Source organism: Anopheles darlingi, chromosome 3, assembly GCF_943734745.1.
Source record: "Anopheles darlingi chromosome 3, idAnoDarlMG_H_01, whole genome shotgun sequence".
In the NCBI taxonomy this organism is placed as follows: domain Eukaryota; kingdom Metazoa; phylum Arthropoda; class Insecta; order Diptera; family Culicidae; genus Anopheles; species Anopheles darlingi.
This window is the reverse complement of record NC_064875.1, coordinates 9,053,661-9,076,653: the sequence shown is the minus strand read 5'-3', so window position 1 is coordinate 9,076,653 and position 22,993 is coordinate 9,053,661. Positions and strand designations below refer to the sequence as shown.

The 22,993-nt window shown below is 48.9% G+C and overlaps 2 protein-coding genes across 2 annotated transcripts; one reads left to right on the top strand and one right to left on the bottom strand.

Annotated features, from left to right (window-relative positions):
- Nucleotides 1-2,572: 2,572 nt before the first annotated feature.
- On the top strand, nucleotides 2,573-13,431 carry LOC125957577 (phospholipase B1, membrane-associated-like). The gene is made up of 7 exons (XM_049690370.1): nucleotides 2,573-2,684; nucleotides 9,780-10,139; nucleotides 10,216-10,394; nucleotides 11,546-11,988; nucleotides 12,078-12,195; nucleotides 12,285-12,361; nucleotides 12,860-13,431. Exons 1-7 carry the CDS (start codon nucleotides 2,636-2,638, stop codon nucleotides 13,005-13,007), a joined length of 1,374 nt encoding a protein of 457 aa, XP_049546327.1. The 5' UTR covers nucleotides 2,573-2,635; the 3' UTR covers nucleotides 13,008-13,431.
- A 3,102-nt stretch (nucleotides 13,432-16,533) lies between these two features.
- Nucleotides 16,534-20,302, bottom strand: LOC125957582 (phospholipase B1, membrane-associated-like). Its single transcript, XM_049690374.1, has 6 exons — nucleotides 19,900-20,302; nucleotides 17,880-18,058; nucleotides 17,317-17,759; nucleotides 17,120-17,237; nucleotides 16,937-17,010; nucleotides 16,534-16,738 (listed from the first exon to the last, which is right to left on the bottom strand). The coding sequence occupies exons 1-6, from the start codon at nucleotides 20,210-20,212 to the stop codon at nucleotides 16,603-16,605; spliced, it is 1,263 nt and encodes a 420-aa protein (XP_049546331.1). The 5' UTR covers nucleotides 20,213-20,302; the 3' UTR covers nucleotides 16,534-16,602.
- Nucleotides 20,303-22,993: the final 2,691 nt, after the last annotated feature.

Here is a 22,993-nt window from a genome sequence, read left to right as displayed (position 1 = left end):
AGAATGATATTGCCCTGGTAAAGGTAAATAAGTTCATTAATCCAAATCTCCTGCGCCCAGTTTGTCTGTGGGATCGGCGGATCGACGGTGAATGGTCGGGAGTGCTAAAATTTTCCGCATATGGACCAAGAGCCGCTTCCTTCCAAAATAGGATGTTTTTCAATGAAAGCATCTTTGTCGATGCTTCGAATGGAACGAAATGCCGAGTGAGTGGCGATTCTGGGAGTGATTTGGTTTGCCTTAATATTGATGTCAAAATGCTGCCGCATGCTTGTTATGTAGGTAGAATCCCGTTGTATATTTTAAGGCCAAATTCAACATTTCTGTTTCCTTATTCTTCGCACAGATGGATTACGGAGCAGCGGTTACAAAAACATCAGTTTCGGATGAAACAGTTCACGCGATCGGTGTAACATCCGCCCTTAGCAAGGGTTGTGGTTCCGACTTGATCGTAACAGATGTCACCCCGCACATCGATTGGATAGAATCTATCATCGTTGCACGACGAGATCAAATGCTTCTCTTTTCCTGATTAAATAAATAAATGAACCACCCTAGATAATCTCATATATTAATCGATCTTTTTGGGTTGGAAAGTTTTCGTTACTAGTCCATAAATCATTATTGTTCTCCAAACTCCTACCACGCACAAAAGAAGGAAATTGACAAAGAAATGAAGAATACGTGCGTCTGATAGGAAGATGAATAGAGCATGCCTGCCATGGTTCTTAGGTTTCCTCGCCTGGCAACAAAAATCCGACTGAAAAGCTATCAAACCAGTTTGCTTGATCGTTTCCCATCTCAATCATAGTTGACTTTTTGCACCTCAAACCAGGTGATGACTTGCTAAACAATCAGAACATTACCGGATTATTCTACTGGAAAATCCAAAATAGAACCTCGCACCTCCTCCTCCTCGCACAGAGCGATCGCTGTACAGAATCGTCACCACTAACGAGCTAATGAACGTGGAAATTGTGCTCGAGGGGACTGATCGATATCGCCTAATCATTGCGGTACCGTGCGGGGTGTGTGTGCTGTTGTAGAACAAGGCCTTCGCCCTAATTGCTGTGCGGTTTTTGGGGCCAACGCGCACCGATTTCTTCCGCGCACGTGCGCATTACACGATAACATGAGTTTTGCTCTTGTCGGTTCTCGCATTGACGACACTGGTTAAGAATTTTAATAACAAAAAGAGTGCAGCGCTGGTGATGATCATTAGCGACCGGTTCCTTGGCGATATATTCTGTTCGTTAACCGCTCGGCCAGTTCAGTTGAAGGGTGGGTTCTGGTGAGACACGATCGCAGACGGTTTTCACATAGGCGCATGTGTGTGATAGCATCTGGCGATCAGAGACCAGTTCTTCTGGAAATATCCGTCTCAGTGTCCATCACCCATGCGGTAAAAATAGATTGAGTTCTGTTGGCAAATTCTTAGGTTGGCAAAAACAGGTTCATAGAAGAAGGAAGTTGGCAAAGCGGCCTTTTATTGTGCTGTTGCTGTTGGATTTCCCAGCAATAACAAGGGTATTAAGGCAGAAAGCTAGAAGATCCTCGATCCATTCCTTCTTCAGCATCCGCACGAAGTGGATCCCGTTTAGCGATCAAGTGACCAAGGACCTATCCTGTGCTACTAGGGTGTTCAACGGTAGAGCAAGTGCTAAAGTGTCTTTCGACTGTGCTGCTAATTAACATCTTCAGTTCAGGTATCCTGTTTTGTTCATCTCTCAAAAAACCCTAAATCTAATCTCTTCCCCGCTGCGACCATGAACCTACAGAGTTCCGGTTCCTCACAAACGCGACGATCCGCTAATGCCCGCTGTGGCTGTGGCCCATAAACTAACGACTTTTTTTTCCGAAGGCCACCTTCAAAGCTGTCTCAGAGGAAGGGATCAAAAGGTAGCGGTTTTGTGGCTCACATAATTGTATGCTCACGCACGAGTATGCAAATCTCACGTGGCTAACGCTGGTCCTCTCTGTATTGTATTGTTTTACACTCGACGGGTCCGGTTGGTCACAGTGAAGGCCGGTCGCCAGCGATCCGCCTCCCAATCGATTCTATGTCAATATCAACAACTATGTATTCGCGGAGTGGAGGGCTTTTGGGTGCCCGAGTACGCTCCAGTTTATCGTGGCCTTTCTTTCTTTTTCTTCTTCTTCTAAAAGCTGTACATCGATACAGGTGCAAGGGTCCGGGGCGGGTCGGGCGTACATTAACCCCACTAAGCGCTACGCAAAAACTCGTGGCTCGTGGCTAACGAGCAAAGGAACTAGTTCGACCACGGTTCAGTCACCGGTACCGCGGAGCTACGATTTTGCATCTCCGATTGTTTTTCTTCTCTTCCCGGCGATCAGCCGCCACCGTGGTGGAAAAATGGTGGTCCGCCACTGGGGTGAGTCGAGCCGTTCCGTTCACGATCGCGTTCACGTTTCTTGCCTAACATTGGAAGTACCTTGAATGGAAGAGAGAACGATCAGCTGAGTATTCGGGGTGGATGGGGTTGATCTGGGGATCTGGAAGTCTCTAGTCTCTTGCCAGTGAGCCGGCTCGTAGCCAGCAACTCAGTAGCTCTTGAGGCTTGATGCTTGAAGCATACACGCTGCCCAATGCAGCGGATCGGGCTACCGCTTCCCTATGCCTTCCGAGCATCGCGGTGTGGTGTGCAGTGCAAGAGAAGTGCAAAGTAAGTGTTCGTTAGCAAATTCTTTCACCCCCCCCGGAGGTGGGGTATGAGGCTTGTGAAAATGGGTTTTACGCAGCTGCGAGACGTTCGCGATGCGCCGCTGAGTGCTGAGAAGTGTGTGAGGGACACAGCAGCAGAGCGTTCAAGTTCACGGTGAAATGCTATCGCTGGTCAAGGTCATGTACCCTGTGCTCTGTGTGTGAGTGTGAGGCGATAAGCCAAATTGGAAAGGGTTCGGTCGCCCGGAGTGCATGGCTTAATGACGACTCACAGCTTCGAAATCGAAATGCTGTCACCACGGAATGCTGCTGCTGCTGCTGCTGCTGCTGTTTCTGTTGCAGTGTTGCTACCTATTAAAAGCGTTGTTTTCTTTGAGCAACTTCCATCACCGAGCGAACGCGAAAGCAAATCAAGCGAATTCAACACGCTCGTTCGCTTAGAGTTTCCACTAATGAGAGAGGGTTGCTTCTGGAGCCTTCTGATCCGATGATGGCAACGCGGATTGGGCGTTTGGAAAGGACTGCACGTGGAGCGGACGCTGACTTTAGGGTTGGCGAAATCGCTACTGCTGCTGCTGCTCCTGGGCGTGTAAATGCGTTCGATCGCTTGATCGAGCCGCTGATGGCGCAACACGATCCTAGGCCCATAATCTTGGCCCACTTTCAGCGTGACTCTTTAGTTCCATCCCTACATCGCATCCGTTTGGATCATAGTGTGCTTGTTTTTTTTTAATAATGAAATGAAGTTTAAGGGAAAGACTTCCGCACTGATGACGGCGATGACGACGAAGACGCGATGTAGCGGTGGCCACCGGCGTTTAGAGGTTGCGCTTCCTCACATCATCATTCCAATGCCGCTCCGGTATCCATTTATGGCACGTGTCTATGGGGAGATTTCACTTTCGGAAGGCACTTTCAATGAATACTAGATGACTGTCAGCTTTTTGCGATCATCTGCTTTTTGGTGTGTTTGGCATGATTTGGCGCGCATAAAGCACCTCCCAGTGGGGTGACGGGGGGCAAAGATCCTTGTTCAAATACCCCGGGGCACCCTGGGAGCGGTAGCGCGATCCATTTAAGGATAACAATTGAAGCGTGAGATGTCCATTATCTATTGTGTTGTTTTCTACGATGATGACGATGGCGCTGCTACCGGCGAGTGGGCAACAAAGTGTCGTCGTCCTTCACGCACTTATCCGAGCACTCGGCGCCAAATCCTATTAACGCACAATGATATAGAGCACCCGGTGACCTTTGCTGGATCGAAGATCATTGAGCAGGACAATACGGGTAGCCAAACGCAATCCTCTACACGCCCTCGTGACTCTTGCTTTGACTTTCGTCTCTTATTAGTGAGCACGGAATGTACATAAAATAAACAACTCCACTGCAAAACACTGGGAAGGGTGTACACCGAAAGGCAAATGAAACGCCCAAGCGCAAGCGTTAGGATCGGTTAGGCAAACGCCGCGGATCGTGGTCGAAACGCCGGCACTATGGCCGTCGTGCGTCACATCGCTCGCTCTCTTTCTCTCTTTTGCGCATTGTTCTCCCTTTTGTTCGGTTCCACATTTCACTGACACTCACTCGTGTCACGTGTACGGCAGGACAGGGCCACAGTTAGATTGCCAAATTTGCGCAATCCTTGTCAACAGCGCAGAGCAGAGCAGAGCAGAGCAGAGAAGGTGTCCTCGGGTTCGTGCATTCTGGGCTATGGGCAGCATTGAAGTCTTTCATCTTTCGTTCGGAATTCGTTCGCAACGAAAGCTCATCAGCAAGGCAGCATGTTCAGTGCACGGAGAAGGTGCTCTCCGTCTGTCTGTGTGTGATTCTCGGTGACGCATTGTTCCGGATGTAAAGCAGTACTCGGAGAGATGACGGTTCAGCGAGGAACAGTGAAGCCGCTGTGCTGGCAAATATTTGCGTCTGTCGATCGTTTGCGTGTCAGGTTAAGGTTCGGTTTCACTTTCAGCTGGACGAGCGGATGGCAGACGCCCGATTTGAGGGCGCTAGATGATGCGAGTGCGCCAAGCGAAAGATCTCTGTGGTCTGTTTACCAACTCGTGTCGCGAGCACCTTTGAAGAGGGTTCAAGAGGAAAAGGAACCGAAAATGGAGTTTAAAGGAGTTGTTTTGTCGCGACGTAACAGGACCTATTAGCTCGGTTCGTTGGTAATGGTTTTATGTTGTACAAATAAACCGTGTATTGATGATTTGCATGCTATGTTTTTTTTACACGAAGATAATTGCTTTATCGAGTCATTATCGGATATATTTATCATCCATTTCGTTGCGCCTAATGATCGCCTCGTCTTAACACCCTTCGAGGCTTCCCTTTTCAATGCCAATGATGCTGTAACCAGGGCGGTATGCTGGTGTAAATCTCACTACCTTCATCGCGCTGATTGTATGTTAATTGTGTGCGAGCGAGAGGAGAAAGGCCACCGAGCATGACGAGCATTGAGATTAATGCCCTACAGCGAGAGCAACAGCAAACTCGCTCTCGCTACCTTTTGAACTCCCGCCATGTTGTTCAGTGTCAATGTCACGAGGCGCATTGTGAGCCGAACCGACATCTTCATTGAAACGGAATCAATCCTCTTGAAGCCCCCTCATCCCCTTCCATTTATGCTCGGTGGCCTTAACACAACCACTCAACGGCGCCGGCAACAAAGGTGTACGCGTGTCGCACATCTGATATGCGATTGCGTAAAGCTTGCGAGCATAAACAGAGGGTAGAGGAGCGCGTGCCATCACTCTCTTTCCCACTCTCCCCTGGCCGGTGATGTATGTTCCTTTATAAACGATGCTTAACGCAAACGAAGCATCACAAGTACACCTTTTTGGCCGTTTTTCGGCGCTGCACGTGTTATGCGCTTCCCGGCACGTTCCCATTATTGCGCCACGCGCGTTACGCGCATGAATAGCGCACTAAAACAGCCGAACAGGGGTTTACCAGAATGACCCACTCGTGGCTGGCTCGTTGCCGAGGGTTTTTTCTTTCTGCTGTGCCGGTGCACAGAGTAATGGTTTTAATTAATGTAAGCGCCGCTGCAAGCGTTTTCATTGAACAATTCTAACGTGGATTTACCGAGCGCTGTCTGTCTCACTGTAACATTCCGGCTGCAATTCCAACCAGCTAGACAGACAGACAGACCGCGAGATGATTTATTTGTAGTGCAATGGTTTTTAATTTATGCACACCACTTCATGATCCCAAGCCAATGCTTCAGCTGCTCGCGTTAAGTTGCCACTGCAGGAGAGGGCGCGGGAATGTTTGTCAAACCTTCGCTTTGGCCGCCCTGATTGGTGTGGAAACGAGCGCAGCAAACCAATCGGAACTAACGCGCATGTCGGTTCCACCGTGTTTTTTTCTCTTCTTTTCCCCCTCCGTGCGCTAATATCATTGATTAAGAGTTAATGCGGACCGCGTTAGTGCGAGAGTGCGTTTCACTGTTGCACTCGCGGCACTAGAATGTCTGTGTCGGTGAGGTTTTTTTGTTGGCCAACCCGGGTCCTAGCCTAGAGACCTGATCTGTGGTGGTTCGCGCCACCGGACAGCCGTCCGGCATCGATTGGCACGAAACCTGACCCTGGCGCTAGATCTTGCGGCGATAGGTTGAACGAACGATCGTTCGTTGCAGACCAAACCCAGGACCAGGAGGGCAACAGAAACTCGTTTCAGCCTCGTTGGTTGGTTTCATCAGCAGCTCGCGAACTCACTGTTAGGTGCGTTCTTATGCAAAAAGGGCACCACCAAACGTTTCTACCTATCGTATGCATGTGTGTGTGTGTGTGATGCAAATGATACCCTGGGCAAGGGAAGCTGTGTGCTTGTGTGCAGTGAGATTGTGTGGTGAAGGGGGCAAACGCGACGCACTCATGTTGCAGCTCATCATCAGTGGGTCAAGGTAGTCCATTTGGTGGTTTTTATGAGCTGGCACCGGGGGAGAGCAGTTCTACCATTCGGTTACTCAGTTTTAATACAATGTTACCGTTACAACGGATGAAGACCTTTCGCGTACCGTGTATACTATCCTGATCGGTCCACCGTGGTCCAGTCCACTTTGCAATTCGATTGCAAATGGTAAGTGAGTGAGTCTTGCGGTTGCCCCGAACCCGGACCCGGGTTAACGAAGCTTAAAGTCCTCCCCACACACTGGACAGTTAACAACAGATGAAAGATGGAGCGAAGCGAAACCGAAAAACAAAAAACAAAAAACAGCAAGAAAGGAAATGGCCATTTAATAGCCGAACCGAGGCGTGTTCGTTCGCGTGTGTTACGCTCGAATCGTCTAGCGGATAGAAAAAAAAGCTATGATGCTGCTGCATGCCGTGTGTGTATGTGTGAGTGTATGCCATTTTGTGTCAACCGATCAAACGATCGATCGGGAGATGAAATGGCATTTGACGACTGTTTCGATTGGATGGTTAGTTTGCGACGATTAAAAGCCCATTTGCGTGGTTGTCTCTAACATCAATAAACAGTATTGTGGTTAAATAAACACCTTTACCACGAGACGCTCAGCTGGTGGTGGTGGTGGTGATGATGGCGAATATTAAAGAAATGCATAAAATAAAACGAATGAAAAGCAAGCATGTTTTATGTACACCACCCACCGTGTCTCCCTCCCCGGGTTGTGACAGTCGTTTTAATCTGCTCATTAGTCGCATATTAATGGTTATGTTATTCATGGCGAATGAGCCTGAAAGGAGCCAAACACAAAACAGCAGAGCCAGCCGCTCGTCGCTTGCGGTGGCATTCAATTCATCCATCAAGCTGCAAGCTCCCCAACCTGGCGTGTGGTTGACACAAGAAAGTGGAGAAAAAAGAATGGTAATTTGTTTGGGTAAAAATAAATCTCCGGCGCATGAAAGTGGACCGAAAACCGGGACCGTGTAAATGGAGCAGCTGCGATGACCACAACATTAGACGGGCGGTTGGATCGGTGGCTGGCGGACAATGAGCCGCCGGCCAATCCGGTGAACTTGAACTTGAGTCTCGGCTCGGGGTGCGAACGTAAGCAAATGAAAGATCACCCCGCGCGTACGCTAATGCTCCCCATTTGTGTATTTTCTCACCGATTGAGTTACGGACTCTCCCCCCCCCCCCCCCCCCCGGTTCGGTTGCATCACCGAGGTGGCCACTGGAGATGGCGGACAAATTGGTTCCGTTCGCGCGCAGGACGGAAGTAATAGAGGTGGCTTCCCACGAACGCGAATGCCACGGTGCTTCCAGGCCTTTTTCACGGTAGCAATCGCGTCCGATTGGCAACTTGGGACTCGACAACTTGGCTCGAGGTGAAAGGGGATGAAATGTGGATGCGAAAGTGATTTTCTCACCGGCCACCAGCCATCATTGATCCCGGGAGGGTAGCGAGAGATTAGCTGGGACCGCGGGAGCAAACGCGAGGGACCGATAGACGATCGGAACCGGTGATCGCGTTCGAGCTCTCCAGTTGGTTACGAAACGGTTCGCCACACTTTTGCCATGCTTTCGCCGAACGGAAGAGGGAAGAAAGATGCGTTATGTGGTCGACGTGGACGGTTAGTCGGTCGCAGGAAGGGGATGGGGAAGGGGGAGGTAAGGGGCTTCATATTGAAACTGTTTACCGATGCCGATCGTGTTCGGTCATGCTGATGCCGTCGTTCGTGGTTCGATATTTTATTGCAAACCGATTTGATGAAGTAATTGCTTTCGCCGGTGCGCCGAATTCGGTCAATGTTTCAAGGGCAGCCCCGCATTGGGAGGAGGCCGTCGAAGCATGTCCGGAATGTTGTAGTGGGTGGGCGCCGTGAGCGTGAGTGCAATCCGATTGCAGTTGCATAATGTGTTTGGGTTGCGTTGCGTTTGCGCGGGAAGAAATTGCGTTTTGTCACCGGTTAGAGTCAGGTAGATTTCATGTTTCGGTGTTTCGAATAACTTGCTGTCGAAGGATACACGAGGAATGGATAGCTTAGTGTTTTTTAGTAATGAGTATTTTCATTTATAATGATGGTATTTTTATTGATAAAGAAATCGCTAGAAAAATAGCGTTTAAAGGACACTCACACTACAAAATGTCACGAACGAACAGGCAAAATATCAAAAAGAAATATTTTAGATGAGTACGAGAAGACAATATTACGTGTTTATGAATATGTTGTCAATAGATTAACAACATCAAATATAGTCAGAAACATATTTCAGAACAGAAGATTATCAGAGCAGGACAGATTATTTCAATTACTGAGCATTGAGATAGTAGTCTGTTACTAGATCTGAATATATGTTCAGAAAGCTGATTCATTTGTTCACATATTGACCATATTAATAACGAAAAATTATTGAATATTCTTTAACGTTTATTATTCTCAATGGTTTTATTTATCATTTTATCTGTTTAAACATTTACATAATCACAAAGTTGAATTGACAAGACGGTTGGAAGTTGTTTTAGAAGAAACATTGTGAATAGAAAACTGATACTCAAGTAAAACAAAACCTTAAAATGGCGTGAGTCGCTAGAATGGTGAATTGATTTCTTTTACTTACTAATTATTAGTTTGTATCGTCAATCCACTAGTAACGAACGCGGCGCAATATTCGTGTTGTACTTCCACCCACTTAGAATCAAGTTGCTCCAATTTCACATCCGACCTTGTATGTAGCGACCACATACCTTTAAACTTGTTTACCCCGCAGGTGACACACTTTCACGGCGAGTCAGTAAATTGTACTTTTTTCTTCAATTTCAAAGCAGTCCAGTAGCTAAGGTCTACTTAATACACCTCAAGACCGATTTATGACAATGATCATGAATGATCGAAATCATTTTAGGACAAAATAAAACATAATAGTCATCCGCATGATGGTTTAAAACAAGAAAAGCAGGTATCGAGGAATGTCCAAACCGAGCCGAGTGACTAAGTGCGAATCCACCCTTTTTGGAGAGATCCGGGACATAATGACACGGAGTTCCGTCTCGCTTTCGCCTCGCATTTCGCGGCGTGACTCAACCTTCTTCTGCCATGGTTTTGCAATAGGAAACTCCATCGCCTCACCGTTTTGCTATGCTCTTCTCCTTTTCCTGCTCTTTCCCCATACCGTTACCTAGAAGTTCCGTCGATCACAATGATCCTTCGATGGCCACGATATCGTCGCAACGACACCGGTGCGACCTTCGTCACCCTCGGTACCCTTTCGCTGACCATCATCGTCGTCGTCGTGGGCGCACAAGGAATCGGCAACAGAAACGTGGACATTACGGACCAGAAAACGTTCCTCGATGTCGGTGGAATGCGAGCCATGTTTAAGTTCATGCGCACACTGATGTATACCATCGCCGGTCCGACCGGCGTGCGGACGAGCGGATCATTCCTACAGGATCCGATACCGCCCGAGGTGCCCTTTCCCTGTGATGTGTCACTGGGCCGGAGCGCCAAGGTACCCTCGAGCGTACACAAACTGAGACCAGGTAGAAGTGTCCCTAAGTCTAATGTTCTTCCAGCAGCTTCTTCTTAGTTCGTATTGTCGTGTTCCCTTTCCTACAGGTGATATCCGCGTGATAGCGGCTATGGGAGACTCACTGACGGCGGCATCTGGTGCATCCGCTACCCAGTTCACCGATCTGTACCAGGAGAACCGTGGTCTAGCGTGGAGTATCGGTGGCCAGTGGGATTGGCGTAACGTGACGACGCTACCGAACATACTGAAGGTGTTCAACCCGCAGGTAAGTCCACCGGGCCAACAACGGTATCCTCTTCAGCCGAGTGCTTGAAAGGTGTTTGACCTTGCCGCAAGTGGCAGCATAGCATAGCAGCATTTCCAGCTGCATCCCCTCATTTTCGGAAGGTCCGAGGTACAGGTATCTCAACAGGTCTGCATCAGTCCTCACGATCGCACGATCGGGCACGTTGCAACATTCACTCGACGGGCAATTGCACTTGCTGCACGCTTGACGTGATTGCGAAAAGCGCCTTTTTCGGGCCGATGGATGGATGCTCTTCACGTGGATGCTCGCTCGCATGTGCTCGTGACCTGCATTTTTGGTGAATAACGCCGAACGTAAACCTTTTGATGGTGTCTACGGTGGAGGCCAGAGTCCTTTAATGGATTGTTCTTTTTGGTGGCGATTACCTAAAAGCCACAAGAGCAAGAGAGAGAGAGAGAGAGAGAGAGAGAGAGAGAGAGAGAGAGAGAGCGATGCGATGAGATGCAAATGGACGCCGGTTGCGTTCAATTATGAAAATTATGATTTAGTAACGATCATTCAATCGATCGGAGTGGCGATAGAATGCATGTGAGGGATGCTGTTCCTCACTCTCTTTCTCTCTCTCGCTCGCTATTATGTCTCGAAGACGATTCCTATCCACATCGGTCCGTTCCTGCCCCGCTTTGATGAAGTAATTGAGGGCCTGTGTATTGTCTGTGGGTCGGTCGGCAGTTCAAGAAGAGTTGCCAATGTTGCCAAACAGCTCAACCGTATTCAGTGCTCAGAGGAGTGCTTCGTCGGCCTTTGAACTTTGCCATTTGCGATGCGTTTTTCCAGGTGAGGTTCAAACAGTGAAATTGATTGCTTTTCCAATACCAGCGACCGTGCCATGGTATCGCGGTCCTGGCGCGGGCTACACCAATGTACAATTACATTGCGCGTTAGGCCTTTCTGGCTGGCAGTTGCAATTTGGGGGCCAGCAAGCAAATGATGTAATACCCGTTGGATGTGGTGCCCGGTGTCGCGGTGTACGCCCCGCGGCTCGCAATGCATTCGGCTTAGGATTCGTGCACAGGACTGCAGTGCCAGTGGTCATGGATGAAGATTATGAAAATGTGTTTTTTTTTCTCTCCTTTGTCTTCTCTCTTGATCCCTGGATTGACTCGCAGCTGGTAGGATACTCGTACGGTGACTCGATGCCGTTCCACTGGGAAACGCAGTTCAATATGGCCGAGATTGGGGCCGTTTCGTACGATATCCCGCACATGGCAAGGGCCATGGTCGAGCGCATCAGGCGCGATCGGCGAGTCGATTGGAAGCGCGACTGGAAGATGGTGACGATCGCGATCGGTGGTAACGATATCTGCACCTTCGTCTGTATGATGCAGCAACCGGAGCAGCTACCGTACAAGCATCGGTTGCGGTTGCAGAAAACGTTGCGCTATCTGCGCGATAACATGCCGCGCACCTTTGTGAACGTCGTTTCGGTGCCGAGCGTGAAGAAGGTGATCACGCTGGAGGACAAACCGTTCGTCTGCCAGTCGCTGCACCACGGCGAATGTTCCTGCTGGATCGGGAAGCTGTACAATCAGAGTGATGCATCGCGGAAAAGGTAAGTTCTACCTCTCTGGGTTGCGATCGATTGCGATGGAATCAACCCTCTCACTGTATCACTCACGTGTATTGCTTGGTGAATCGCAGATGGGCACGGATACAGGAGCAGTTCATTAGCGTGGAGCGTGAGGTCGCTGAGTCAGCCGAGTTTCGAGGACTGGATGAGTTTGCCGTCGTCTATCAACCCTGGTCGCTGAACGTTACTGTAGGTTTGCAAAAGGAGGGGCGCAAGGACTTGTATAAGTTGGTTTTATTTAAATTTTCCATTGCTTTGTTATTGTTCTTCTTACACAGATGAAAATGAATGGCAAGAAGGTGGACTATTCGCTTCTCTCGTATGATTGCTTTCATATGAGCCAGAAAGGGAATGCGTAAGTATTTTGGTTGCTAGGCCAATTCTTTTTGTTTTATTTGATTGATTGAGAAATAGTTAAAGATTATGAAATCATTCATTTTTGTACTACTTTATTAACAATAACAAAGTTAATCAATAACAAAGTTAACTCAAGAAGCGATTAAGTTATTCAATATGTTTTCATTATAGGGAGCATTTTGATGCGCAGAACAAATTGTGTTAATAGTTTTTTCAAAGATGTGCCTTTTCATAATTATTTTAAATGGGATTAAAGTTTTGTTATAAAATCACACAGTTCTTTAAACTGCTGAGGTTCTGTTTGTATTGCTGAATTTAATCCAAAAAAATCCTAAAACGCTTTTTATACTTACTGTTATGTTAATGTTAAAAAAATTGATTGTCTTTGTACTCTTTTATAATCCTTCTATTATGAATTGAATCAATTTCCTCTTATTTAAATGTAGTTCGTTCGCTCCTTTCATTTTCTATTTCGGTCGTTCTATCATCTCTCCAGCTACGCCGGCACTGCGCTTTGGAACAACTTGCTTGAGCCTCCGGGCAAGAAATCGGCCAGCTGGCGCCCACTGATGAAGAACTTTAAATGTCCCACCAAAGAGTCACCGTATCTCTTCACCTACGATAACAGCGCAATGCGCAGCTAGCGACTAGACACCAAGAGATGACTACGATGCCTATGACGACGATGACGACGATACGCAGTTGACGCAGGATTCCCATGGAAGCTCCTCGGTGATAGAGGCAATGCAATGGATTGATGATGATAATTCCTTTTTGCATTAAGACAAAAAGGCGAAAAGCTGTTTAAATCTACCACACTGTTGCGGCGCCGCCGGCACAGAAGATGCCAGTCAAGTGTCACTTGGTGCTGCTGCTGCGTGCAACGCAACGTAACGCAACGCAACGCAAGTGAGATCTCCCCACGATGTGAGCGAACGATCGCGGTATTCATAATCGATTTCAGTCTAGTAAGTAAGTGTCATTCAGTAGCAGCACTAGCAGCAGTTGCTGCAGTAGGTAGCGTGCGAGGTGTAAGTGGGCTTTCGAGGTGTGTTGTGTGCGTTTGTTGTGGGTAGGTTTCCCAACAAACGAGTGGAAAATAGGGGGAAATACACTGAACGAGGCAGCAATGAGAAGTAGCAGCAGCAGCAGCAGCAATAAACGCATAAACGAAACCATGTTAGTGGAGCAGTAGCATCATTTGGCTGGCCACCGAGGCAGTGGCCAGTGTGAAAGAAATTTTCCAATCAAAAGCGCCAGCGCCAACGCCAGCGATACCGCCGGCGGTGATAAGTGCTGTGAGAAGAGGGCTGTACGCTCGAGATTCATCTTCAAAATGACGGTTGGCTTGCATAAGAGTGAAGATCACTCGAAGAAGGAGCTGACGAGGTGCCGATGCGATGACGCATGCGAAAACTCTCCAAAAACCCTGGTGCCCACCAATACTCCAGTGGCCTTTGCCAAGAACAAACCTTGCGCTTGCAATCGATCGCTCGATGTAATCGGTTTCCGTTTGCGTCGAAATAAAAATCAATTAAGCCTCCGGGGTGGCGTTCGTAAAGAAAAAAAATGGAAAAACCTCACCGACAGGATGCGTCAACAGCGGGGTGCAGTGCAGGAGACGCATTTCAGCGAAATGCACCCGCGAGACCTCCTTCCTGAGCACCAGCAAGTGTGTCCAGTCAAGTGTTGCACTTTATTTGCTCATTGTTGCGAGTTCCTCGCGCGCTTCAGCCCCCCATGGTCGCCTTTGCATTCACTTTCATCCTCCTTAGCATACGCGCACGAGCAAAAAAAAAAGAGAATGCTCATTCCCCGGCATTCGTAGTCGATGTCGTCACTAGCGTTCGTTGTCACCTTGCCGGTACTCGACTCGGTGACTCGCGAGCGGCCGTCCGTGCGCCGCATTACACGCGCACAAGGCACTGTTTAGTGGCCATCATGCAGTCAAATTAATATTCCTCGATGGTTTTTAACGGTTTTCAGTTGCGCTTTTACTGTGCTCCCCCCTCAGGAGGGAGCACGCGAAACAATGCAGCCACCACATAAGATGCATAAGACCGATCGTATGCGCCACGATCATCCGGAGGGAAGGACTTTTGGGGTTTTGGACCATTCCATTGCTTTGCTTCGATACTTACGATAGGTCTTTTTTGAATCGATGGTTATTTGGTTTGGAGTTTACTTTGAATTTCGTTTCGTTCTGTTGATTTTGTGATTTGTGGTGGCGATCGATTTGATGTTTGTTGCTCTCTTTCTCTCTTTCTCTCTCTCTACGGTGCCCTAGGTCTAAGCTGTTGGTGGAAGACAAGACGGAGTGCAAGTGTTACGTTGCCCCTTGCATGGAGACTGATTTACGATTAACCATTTAAATGAAAACTGAGCTCAACGCCTTCAATGTATTGCCTTTTTGTGGGCAGGATTGCAAATCAACGTGAACCGAAGCCGAGAGGGTCTAGATTGTTGCCCAGCTTGTCATTGAGATTAATTTTGGAGTCAAATCGTGGCAGTAAACGCTATCGTTGAGGATAAATGCAAACCGAATTTCATGCAATGTCCTTGTGCGCTGTTTTTGGGACTCGGGATTTATCCAGAATACCTTCTGTAATGTCTCCTTTATGCCTTCTACTGCAGCAGCAGCAGCAGCAGACGTCTACGATCTTCGTTAGTTGATCAGCTTGCTCTGAACAATCAAACTGCCAATTGGTTTGCGAACAGCTCATGCACAGACGCGCACGTGCAATAAATCAATTAAAGACATTACACGGCTTCGTAGTGGCAGTAACACACACAACAGGAATCGTATCCGTTACTCAACACAAGTTCGGATTTCTTTCGTTGGAAACCACATTTGCCGATGCTGCGCTGCTCCGAGCCCGGCGATGGCCTTATACGATAAGACCACAAAACACGAGGCAATCGGCGAGGCGCGAGGCGCGAGGCTGGCGTACAATTGACACTTGCGCTGCGTCGATGCATCACCAACACCGATCGTCGATGCTCGATCGATCGATATTACGTGTACGCCGCAACGCTGTCTGTGTCTGTCTGTGTGTGTCACGTCTGTCCCAATAGTATGCTCCAGTGGTCCAGCTCCTCCCGGGCGATTAGCTAAACTCCGAAATCGCTTTCGCTTTCCTGCCACGCGCTCGTCCCCGGAAGGCACGGTCGGACGGTCGGCCGGACGGTCCGTTTTAATTTGATAACATATGGTTTGATTACCTTTAAAAATGGACGATAACCGAGGGAGAGAAGGCCGCCAGCCGTTTGATGCCAAAAACTGTCGGTTTGCCGGTTCCGTCGGCAAACATTCGCGTGATTATCGCGTCGGAGGGATAGTGGATTTTCGGTTCGACCAACCCCCCCCCCCCCAAAATCCACCGAAGTAGGCCGTTTAGGCGTGTCAGCACGGACGGAGCGAAACCGGACGACGCGATTCCCCGACATAATCACCCGGGAGGACCACCACGACGAAACGACGTCGTGGCCTACTGCGACCATATAAGTGACCGAAGAGAGCACAGCAGTGAAAGAGACGTGAGGAGACCCCGAGCCCCGAGGGCAACACATCTAGCAGGCCGTTTGCACCCTTGTTCCGAGCTGCGTACAGTTTTATGAATGAACTCGTTCGCTTGTCGTTCGGATGGTCGGTTATGGAGTCTCCGCCGTGCATTGGCGTGCGCCAACATTGTTGTCCGGTTCGGTCCGGTCCGGTGGTGTGTGTGCGGTGGAGGCTTTCACCACGGCGTCGGCGACGGGGTAGGTTCAGTAGGGCTCTGTCTGAAAGCGTCCATAACCGGGCCCCCGCGATCCCAAGTATGGTCAATCGATCGTCGATCGAACGATTTCATTCACAAAACTCCGAATCCGAAGCCGTAATCGTTGTCATCATGTTGCAGACGAAGAAGAAGAAGAAGAAGAAGGGACTGGAGGCAAGCTGCAAAAAGGGCTGAAAGGCGGTGGTGGTAACCGGTTGTTTTTGTGAGTTTCTTTTCGATTTCCTTAAACGATTCCGAGGTGACAACAGCAAACTGAGGCGTGTGTGTATGTTTCGTCAGAGCGGGAAGTGCTCCCGGAATTTTATTGGTTTCTCTGTCTCTCCTTCTCTCTTCCTCCTACTCTTAAATCACATAAAACATGACCCACCTATGGCGCCCCACTCCCCCCTCCTTTAAAGGAATATCCCCGCTAAATTCCCTCCATAACTGACGGCGAGGCGTCTCGGCGGCGGTAAGGTCTCTAGCTGTTGTCGTAGGTGTAGATGTAGGGTGACTCCTTCGTCGGACAGCGGAACACCTCGATGCCCGGTTTCCAGCCCGTGCTCTTCTTGCCCGGCGGTTCCAGCAGATTGTTCCAGTAGGCCACCGCCGCTTGTCTGTATAGTAACGATACACCGGAGTCGACCCGTGGGAGGAGGGTGCCCGAGATGGTTTTGGAATAGATAATAGGAACATGGTCTGACATTAAGGAAACCGCCAAGCGATGTGGCAAGCGATTACGCCTGCGATCGTGGCCGACCGTTTTGGTAGCCGGTTTTTTGGCGAAGTGAATCGTCGCGCGGACGGATACTTACGCGTGGCCTTTCTGACTCATGTGGAAGCAGTCGTAGGATAGGAGCGTGTAGTCCATCTCTTTACCCTTCATCAGCTGTCAGACGGGCAGGGAGAAGAAGAAGAAGAAGCAGAAGAAATGTTAAGCATTAGTATTTGGAAGTGAACTCGCCAGAATATATGGCGCAGAAGTCCCGTGGTCCTACCGACAGGTTTCTCGTCCACGGCTGGTGTACGACCGCGAACTCGTCCAGCCCCCGGAACTCATCCAGCATGGCCACCTCTTCCTCCACCTTACGGTACTGGGTTTGTATGCGAGCCCATCTGAAGCAGAGAAAAACAGTATCGTCACAGGCATGCGACATTCGGTAACGATCGACATTAGTCGCTCGACTCGACGTACCTGGCTCGTGATTCTTTGGTAGAGTTGTGCATCGGACCGACCCAGCACGGACACTCGGCATGGTGCAGGATCCAGCAGATCATCGGTTTCTTCTTCACCGAAACGACGGTCGAAACGTCCGGTACCGAGACGATGTTGACGAGCGTCCGCGGTAGATTGTCCCGCAGATAGCGCAGCATCTTAAGGAGCGAGCGCCGATGGCGCATCGGTAACGATTCCGGATCCTGCAGGGTACAGACGTACGCACAGATATCGTTACCACCAATCGTGATCGTTAGGAGCTTCCAGTCCTTCTGGAAGTTGACGCGCGCATCGTTCCGGATCCGGGTCACCATCTGGGCCGCCATGTGTGGTAGTTCCTTCGAGACGGCTCCGATCTCGGCATTGTTGAACTGTGAGTCCCAGTGGAAGCTGTACGAATCACGATACGAATAGCCAACGAGCTAATCGTGCGACGCGACGCGCCGTGAAGAAGAAAAAGGGGAGAAAGGACAGGTTGCGAGGTATTCGTTATTAGCATATTATTAGCTCCTATGCTGCTGCGGTCAGTCGCCTCAGCCTACCTTGGGATTGAACATTTTGAGTATGTTCGGGAGCGTGGTGGCATTTCGCCAGCCCCACTGGCCACCGATGCACCAGGAGAGGCCCCGGTTTTCCGTGTACAGCTGCAGGAAGCTGGTGGCCGATGCACCGCTCGCCGTGATGACCGAATCACCGATCGCTGCCACCACGTTTATGTCACCTGTAGGGGTGCCAGAAGCGCAGAAAGAGAGGTGAAATGGTGCCGGTAAGCGCCGGGAGGGGGAGTGTTTTTTGTTGTGTTTATGTTGATTTTTATGTAAATGAACCGTTTATAAGAAACCGACCGCCGATGTCCGGGTCCCTTGTGGTTGATCAGGAAGTCGTAAAATGGGAGCATTCGGGTTTGGGGTTTTTTTTTCGGGTCTCTCTAACGCTCTCTTTCTCTCTCTCTATCTCTCCCACCAACTTGTCATCGTTCGATTGTCTGCAACGACCGCGACGACAACGACCTGATAAAGCTAAGCTAGGACGTGTGACAGATTAAAATTAGGAAAATTATCAGGATGAGCTTGAATCCTCCTGCTTTCCGGGTTAATTCGAACCAAACGCTGGCTCATATTTTGAGATATTTTTTTAAAAATAATTTCATCAGACTTCTTTTCTTTCGTGACTGTCACCTCGATCAGCAACTTTTCAATAACTACGGAATAGCAGTTTGTGGAAAATGCCATAAAAAATTATGTAAAAATAATGTACGTTCCATAAGATACTGAGCTTCGTCAAAATGTTGTTAAAATTTAAAATTTTTAAGTGGTTTGAGATAATTTTACAAGTGTGCTTTGCATTGGCGGTGAAATAAATCAAGAAACTTCTGCAAAAATCAACGACCTGGTGTATGTGGTGAATGATATGCCAATGAACTGTTGAAAATTTCGAAAAGATTGGTCCAGTAGTTTCGATGCTAGGATTGATCCCGTATTCGGAAATGTTAGTTTTAGAAAGATCACTTCTTCATTTCAAAATACACTGAACAATGTATGGCGCGAGTTTATTTAAGGCGTCGTATCATTCTCTGTGTTGCTTCAACAAATTGTCATTCTGACGATATTTCTGACAAAAATATCATTCTCTGTGTTGCTAAACCTGTTATGCAATAATCTCAGAAAGCATTTAGTAAAAACAAATATTATTGCAAAAATAAATTAAATACAACAGCACCTTTTGGAGGCAAAAGTCGTAACTGAGCAACAACGTGAGATGATCGTTTGCATGATTCACACACACGCACACAAAACACTCGTGGTGTTCTGCCGCTACACCACGTTATCTTATCTCTTATTTGTCCACCATTTGTCTGTGCAAAATCTTTTCAAATATTTGGACAATAAAAAACCGGTCTCTATATCCTGCCGATGATGTTGACAAATGCTGCATCATTAACGAGACAGGGGCCTAGCGCGTATGCGCTATCGTGCTTGTCCATGGGAAGCCCATCAACGGCGAACTCAGCGGAGCGCAGCAATGATCCGTTCATGATGATGATGATGATGATGATGATAGAGCTTCTCGCATGACATTATGAGCCTAGCGAGCAGGATTTTTTGCATCGCATCCAACGTTCCAAGGAAGACCCAACCGCAAAACCGCGGTTTTGTGACGCGACGTCGCGTCGCGGTTTTTGGTGCCAAAGTGCTGCACCCGCACTCGCCCTCGCCAGGTGCCATGCAAGGGCGCGGATCTTGAAGCGCCGAACCGCCTTGCGATGCGTTGGTACACATTGCGTAAAATGTGTCACTCACTCAATGTGCCAACTGAGTGTCTGACTGGCATCAGCAAGCATCCCGATAGTGCGTGACTGCGATTGGCACGTGGACGCTCTCCTCGTCCAAGGACTGGCGAGCAATTGTTCCGCCATTTGCATGCAAAAGTGCCAAGACAACCGCGACGGGGAATGTTAATTTCGAACAAAAAACCAAACAAAAAATGGTCTTTTTGGTGACCATCCGGGCACCGGCGATGCTCGGACTCCATTTTCCGATTTCGGTGATCCGGTTCGCTTACCTGGACGTAGCTTGTGGACGCTGGTCGGTGGTTCGGGGCTGCGACCGACCGTAACGTCGCACGGGAACGGCACCCGGTCGGGGATTTTGCTCTGCAGGAACTTGCCGGTCGTCTTGAGGCCGGTCCGGCCGGCCATCATCATCGTCACGTTCCGGTAGAGATGGAAGACGACGCGCCACCGCTCGTTGTCGAAGAAGGTCGGCTGGAATGCGCTGATGGCCGCGTTCGCCTTCCAGCGATGGAATTTGTTTTCGTGGCACAGCAACGCCAGCAACACCAGCAGCACGCTCAACGATGACTGCACGAACTGCATCGTACACGGTGTGTGTGTGTGGCGCGTCTAGGGCTGTTAGGTGGGATTTAGGTGTTATGCTTCTTTCGAATTTATGCGACCCTCTCTCAGGGTGCCATCAGCGGAAACAACACTCGCTTTGCGCTTTGTCACTTTGGTCTTCCGATAGCGCGATGCACACGCACACTGGACACCTTTGACACATAAACACGGACGCACGTTGAGCACCCCAACATTAAACACACATAAAACGCTACGCGCTCCACGACGGCCACGACGGGTGCCAATTTGAACGGTTCGATTAGTTCCTGAAAATGGAGATGCCAGCAAGGAAAAAAAAATGAAATCCAAGTTGAGTTCGGTGGCCGATCGATCGATCCAGCAGTTGAATAAGAGCCGGGACGAGCACCGGAAAGGTGATTAGTGTGTTCACGCGCGCGTGTGGCCGCAGGGGCAGATGCTACCGCGGGGCGGATGATGCGAACCCCCAAAGCAGCTCATTTGGTAGCCGAAATGGCTGGTCGCGACCACGGCTGGTGGCTTCTTCCGCGCTTTGCTCCTCGCTATCAATTATAAACGACGACGACGCCCCTCTTCCTGGGGGTCTCTAAAGCTAATGAGTCTCACAACAAAAAAAAAAAGGAAAACAAAAGATGCGACTGCATGACAGGCATGGCGTGCTCGAGGTGACCATAAATAGACAAAAAGGTGCCAGAGCCACGCAGTCTCGGGCTCTGATGGGGGGTCTAACCGTGATGTGTGATGTGTGAGCGATCGAATGATGATGATGATGATGATGCATTAATATGGATGAGTGTGTATCACACCTTGCACCGCTTGCTCCGCGCGTTTGGGGTCATTAGAAAAGTGTCCAAACAGACAGAAAGACGCGTGACGTGGTCAGCGAAACGTTACAATGCACCAATGGATGCCCTTTTCCTTCTGCATGTTTCGTTTATCAACTGCATCATCACCGCACGAGGTGCAGTTGCTGTGTCAGAGAGTGCAGAGTGCACTCTCCAAGGGTAGACAATTTTCGTTGTCACAACGAAAAAAAGAGCTACTTTTTTTTGTAAGGCGCACAATCTAATTTTGAGCAAATTATTCTAAAGGAATTAAAGTATGTTTTGTGTGTTGAACTGTATGGTTTGTGCCGTTTAACTGTAAAACAATTGAGCTAAACGGAGCTATTTTCGTTGCGATGTATAATGTGACTTTTCCCTCCCGAATTTTTTTGATGACAATGTAGTTATCGCTACGAAAATGTTCTGCTTGTGTAGTAACAACGTAACAGAGAGTGCCAGTGGCATTGTGTCAAAGGAGGCAAGGCTGATAAGCACCGCGGATTTGTGAGTCCGAGCGATCGATTTGGATAAGATTGTTGTGGCTTCCATTTTCATCGGAAATTAGTAGGTTTCACAGTCGCTTTCTGGACAACAAAGTGAACTCCAAGAGCAGCAGCGGAGGCGGGTGTGACGCTAGTTAAGAAAGTTGTTACTTAAGCTCTTGTCACTGCTTGTGTTGTTCATCATCTCCACCGCGAGAGAGAGATAGAGAAACAGAGACCCCGCAGGCGCTAGGTAAGTGTTTCCGTGAGAAAAACATTTTTTCCACTAACAAGGGATTCCCGGCGAGGCCAGGGCAGACCAATTGGTTTTGCTGTCACTGTGCAATTGCCCGGGGTCCAATTTAATAAAAACATTAGCCAATCTACCAACCGGGAGCCAGCCCCCAGAGGTAAAAGGCAAGTGTTCCTGGATTGGCTTCATGCTTCTGCTTCCATCTCGACGTACGCAAAGCAAATGCTTTTCAATCGATGACGCTTCGAGGAGAACGGCCGTGAATGCGGTGATGCTTGGTGGTACCGCTTGGTGACTTGGTGGTGACGATGCGCAATTGGAAGTGAGTGGAAAAGTGGGCCCGTTGTTTATGTAATCTAATCATTACGAACCCTACATCTTCATTCATAGGCCGCTACTGCTGCTCGTTTATGTTTCACGCTTCCTCCGCGCTCTCTGGCATGGCAGCAACAGCACCAGCGCCAGCATCGCTTCTGTTTCTGTTTCGTTGATAAAAAAAATCGAACCGATCGCAGGGTCGGTGGCTGGAGCTGGATCGAAAATGTAGCTCAAAACCGCCACTCAAAAGCCACAAACCGAGCCTTGCGATGCTCGGGAAGGCATCGCATACGTGCGCATAACACGCGCAACAGCACCAGCACCAGCACTGTTGTTGTGCCAATTCTCAACGCGAACCTCACGATGGATATCGATAATGATTGCTTCGATCGATCGAACAATCGAACAACGACAACGGCTGCCGTTGGCGAGCTGATGAGGCCAGACCTGGTCTCGCGCTAATGCTTTGGGTCCCTTGCCCCCGGTCTCGAAAGACAGCTGAAGCAGCCGATCGCCGATCAAAGCAGATCATCGAAGATCAAAGAGAACGCTAGAGACAATACAAAAAAATCAAAACAAATGGGGAGCTCCCTACGATCGGATTCGTTGCGGCACATTTAGCTTCGTCAGTGGGGCCGCGATTTGATTTATGAATTGAGCATGGTTTGTTTGGAGTCCGCGCACGCCACACGCCACACGAGCGCGTCGATCCCGTTCTGCGTAATTTTGAAGCGAAAACGAGAGGACCAAGAGCGGGTTTGTTGCTTGCATAATGGGTACATCGTGGTGGTTTACTCGTGCATCCCGCGTGTGGTGATGATTGCCCTTAACGGTCTCTCTGGAGGTGGAGCTGATTGGAGTTACAAGGCCTTTTGCTAGATTCTACACCCCAGGGGATAACACG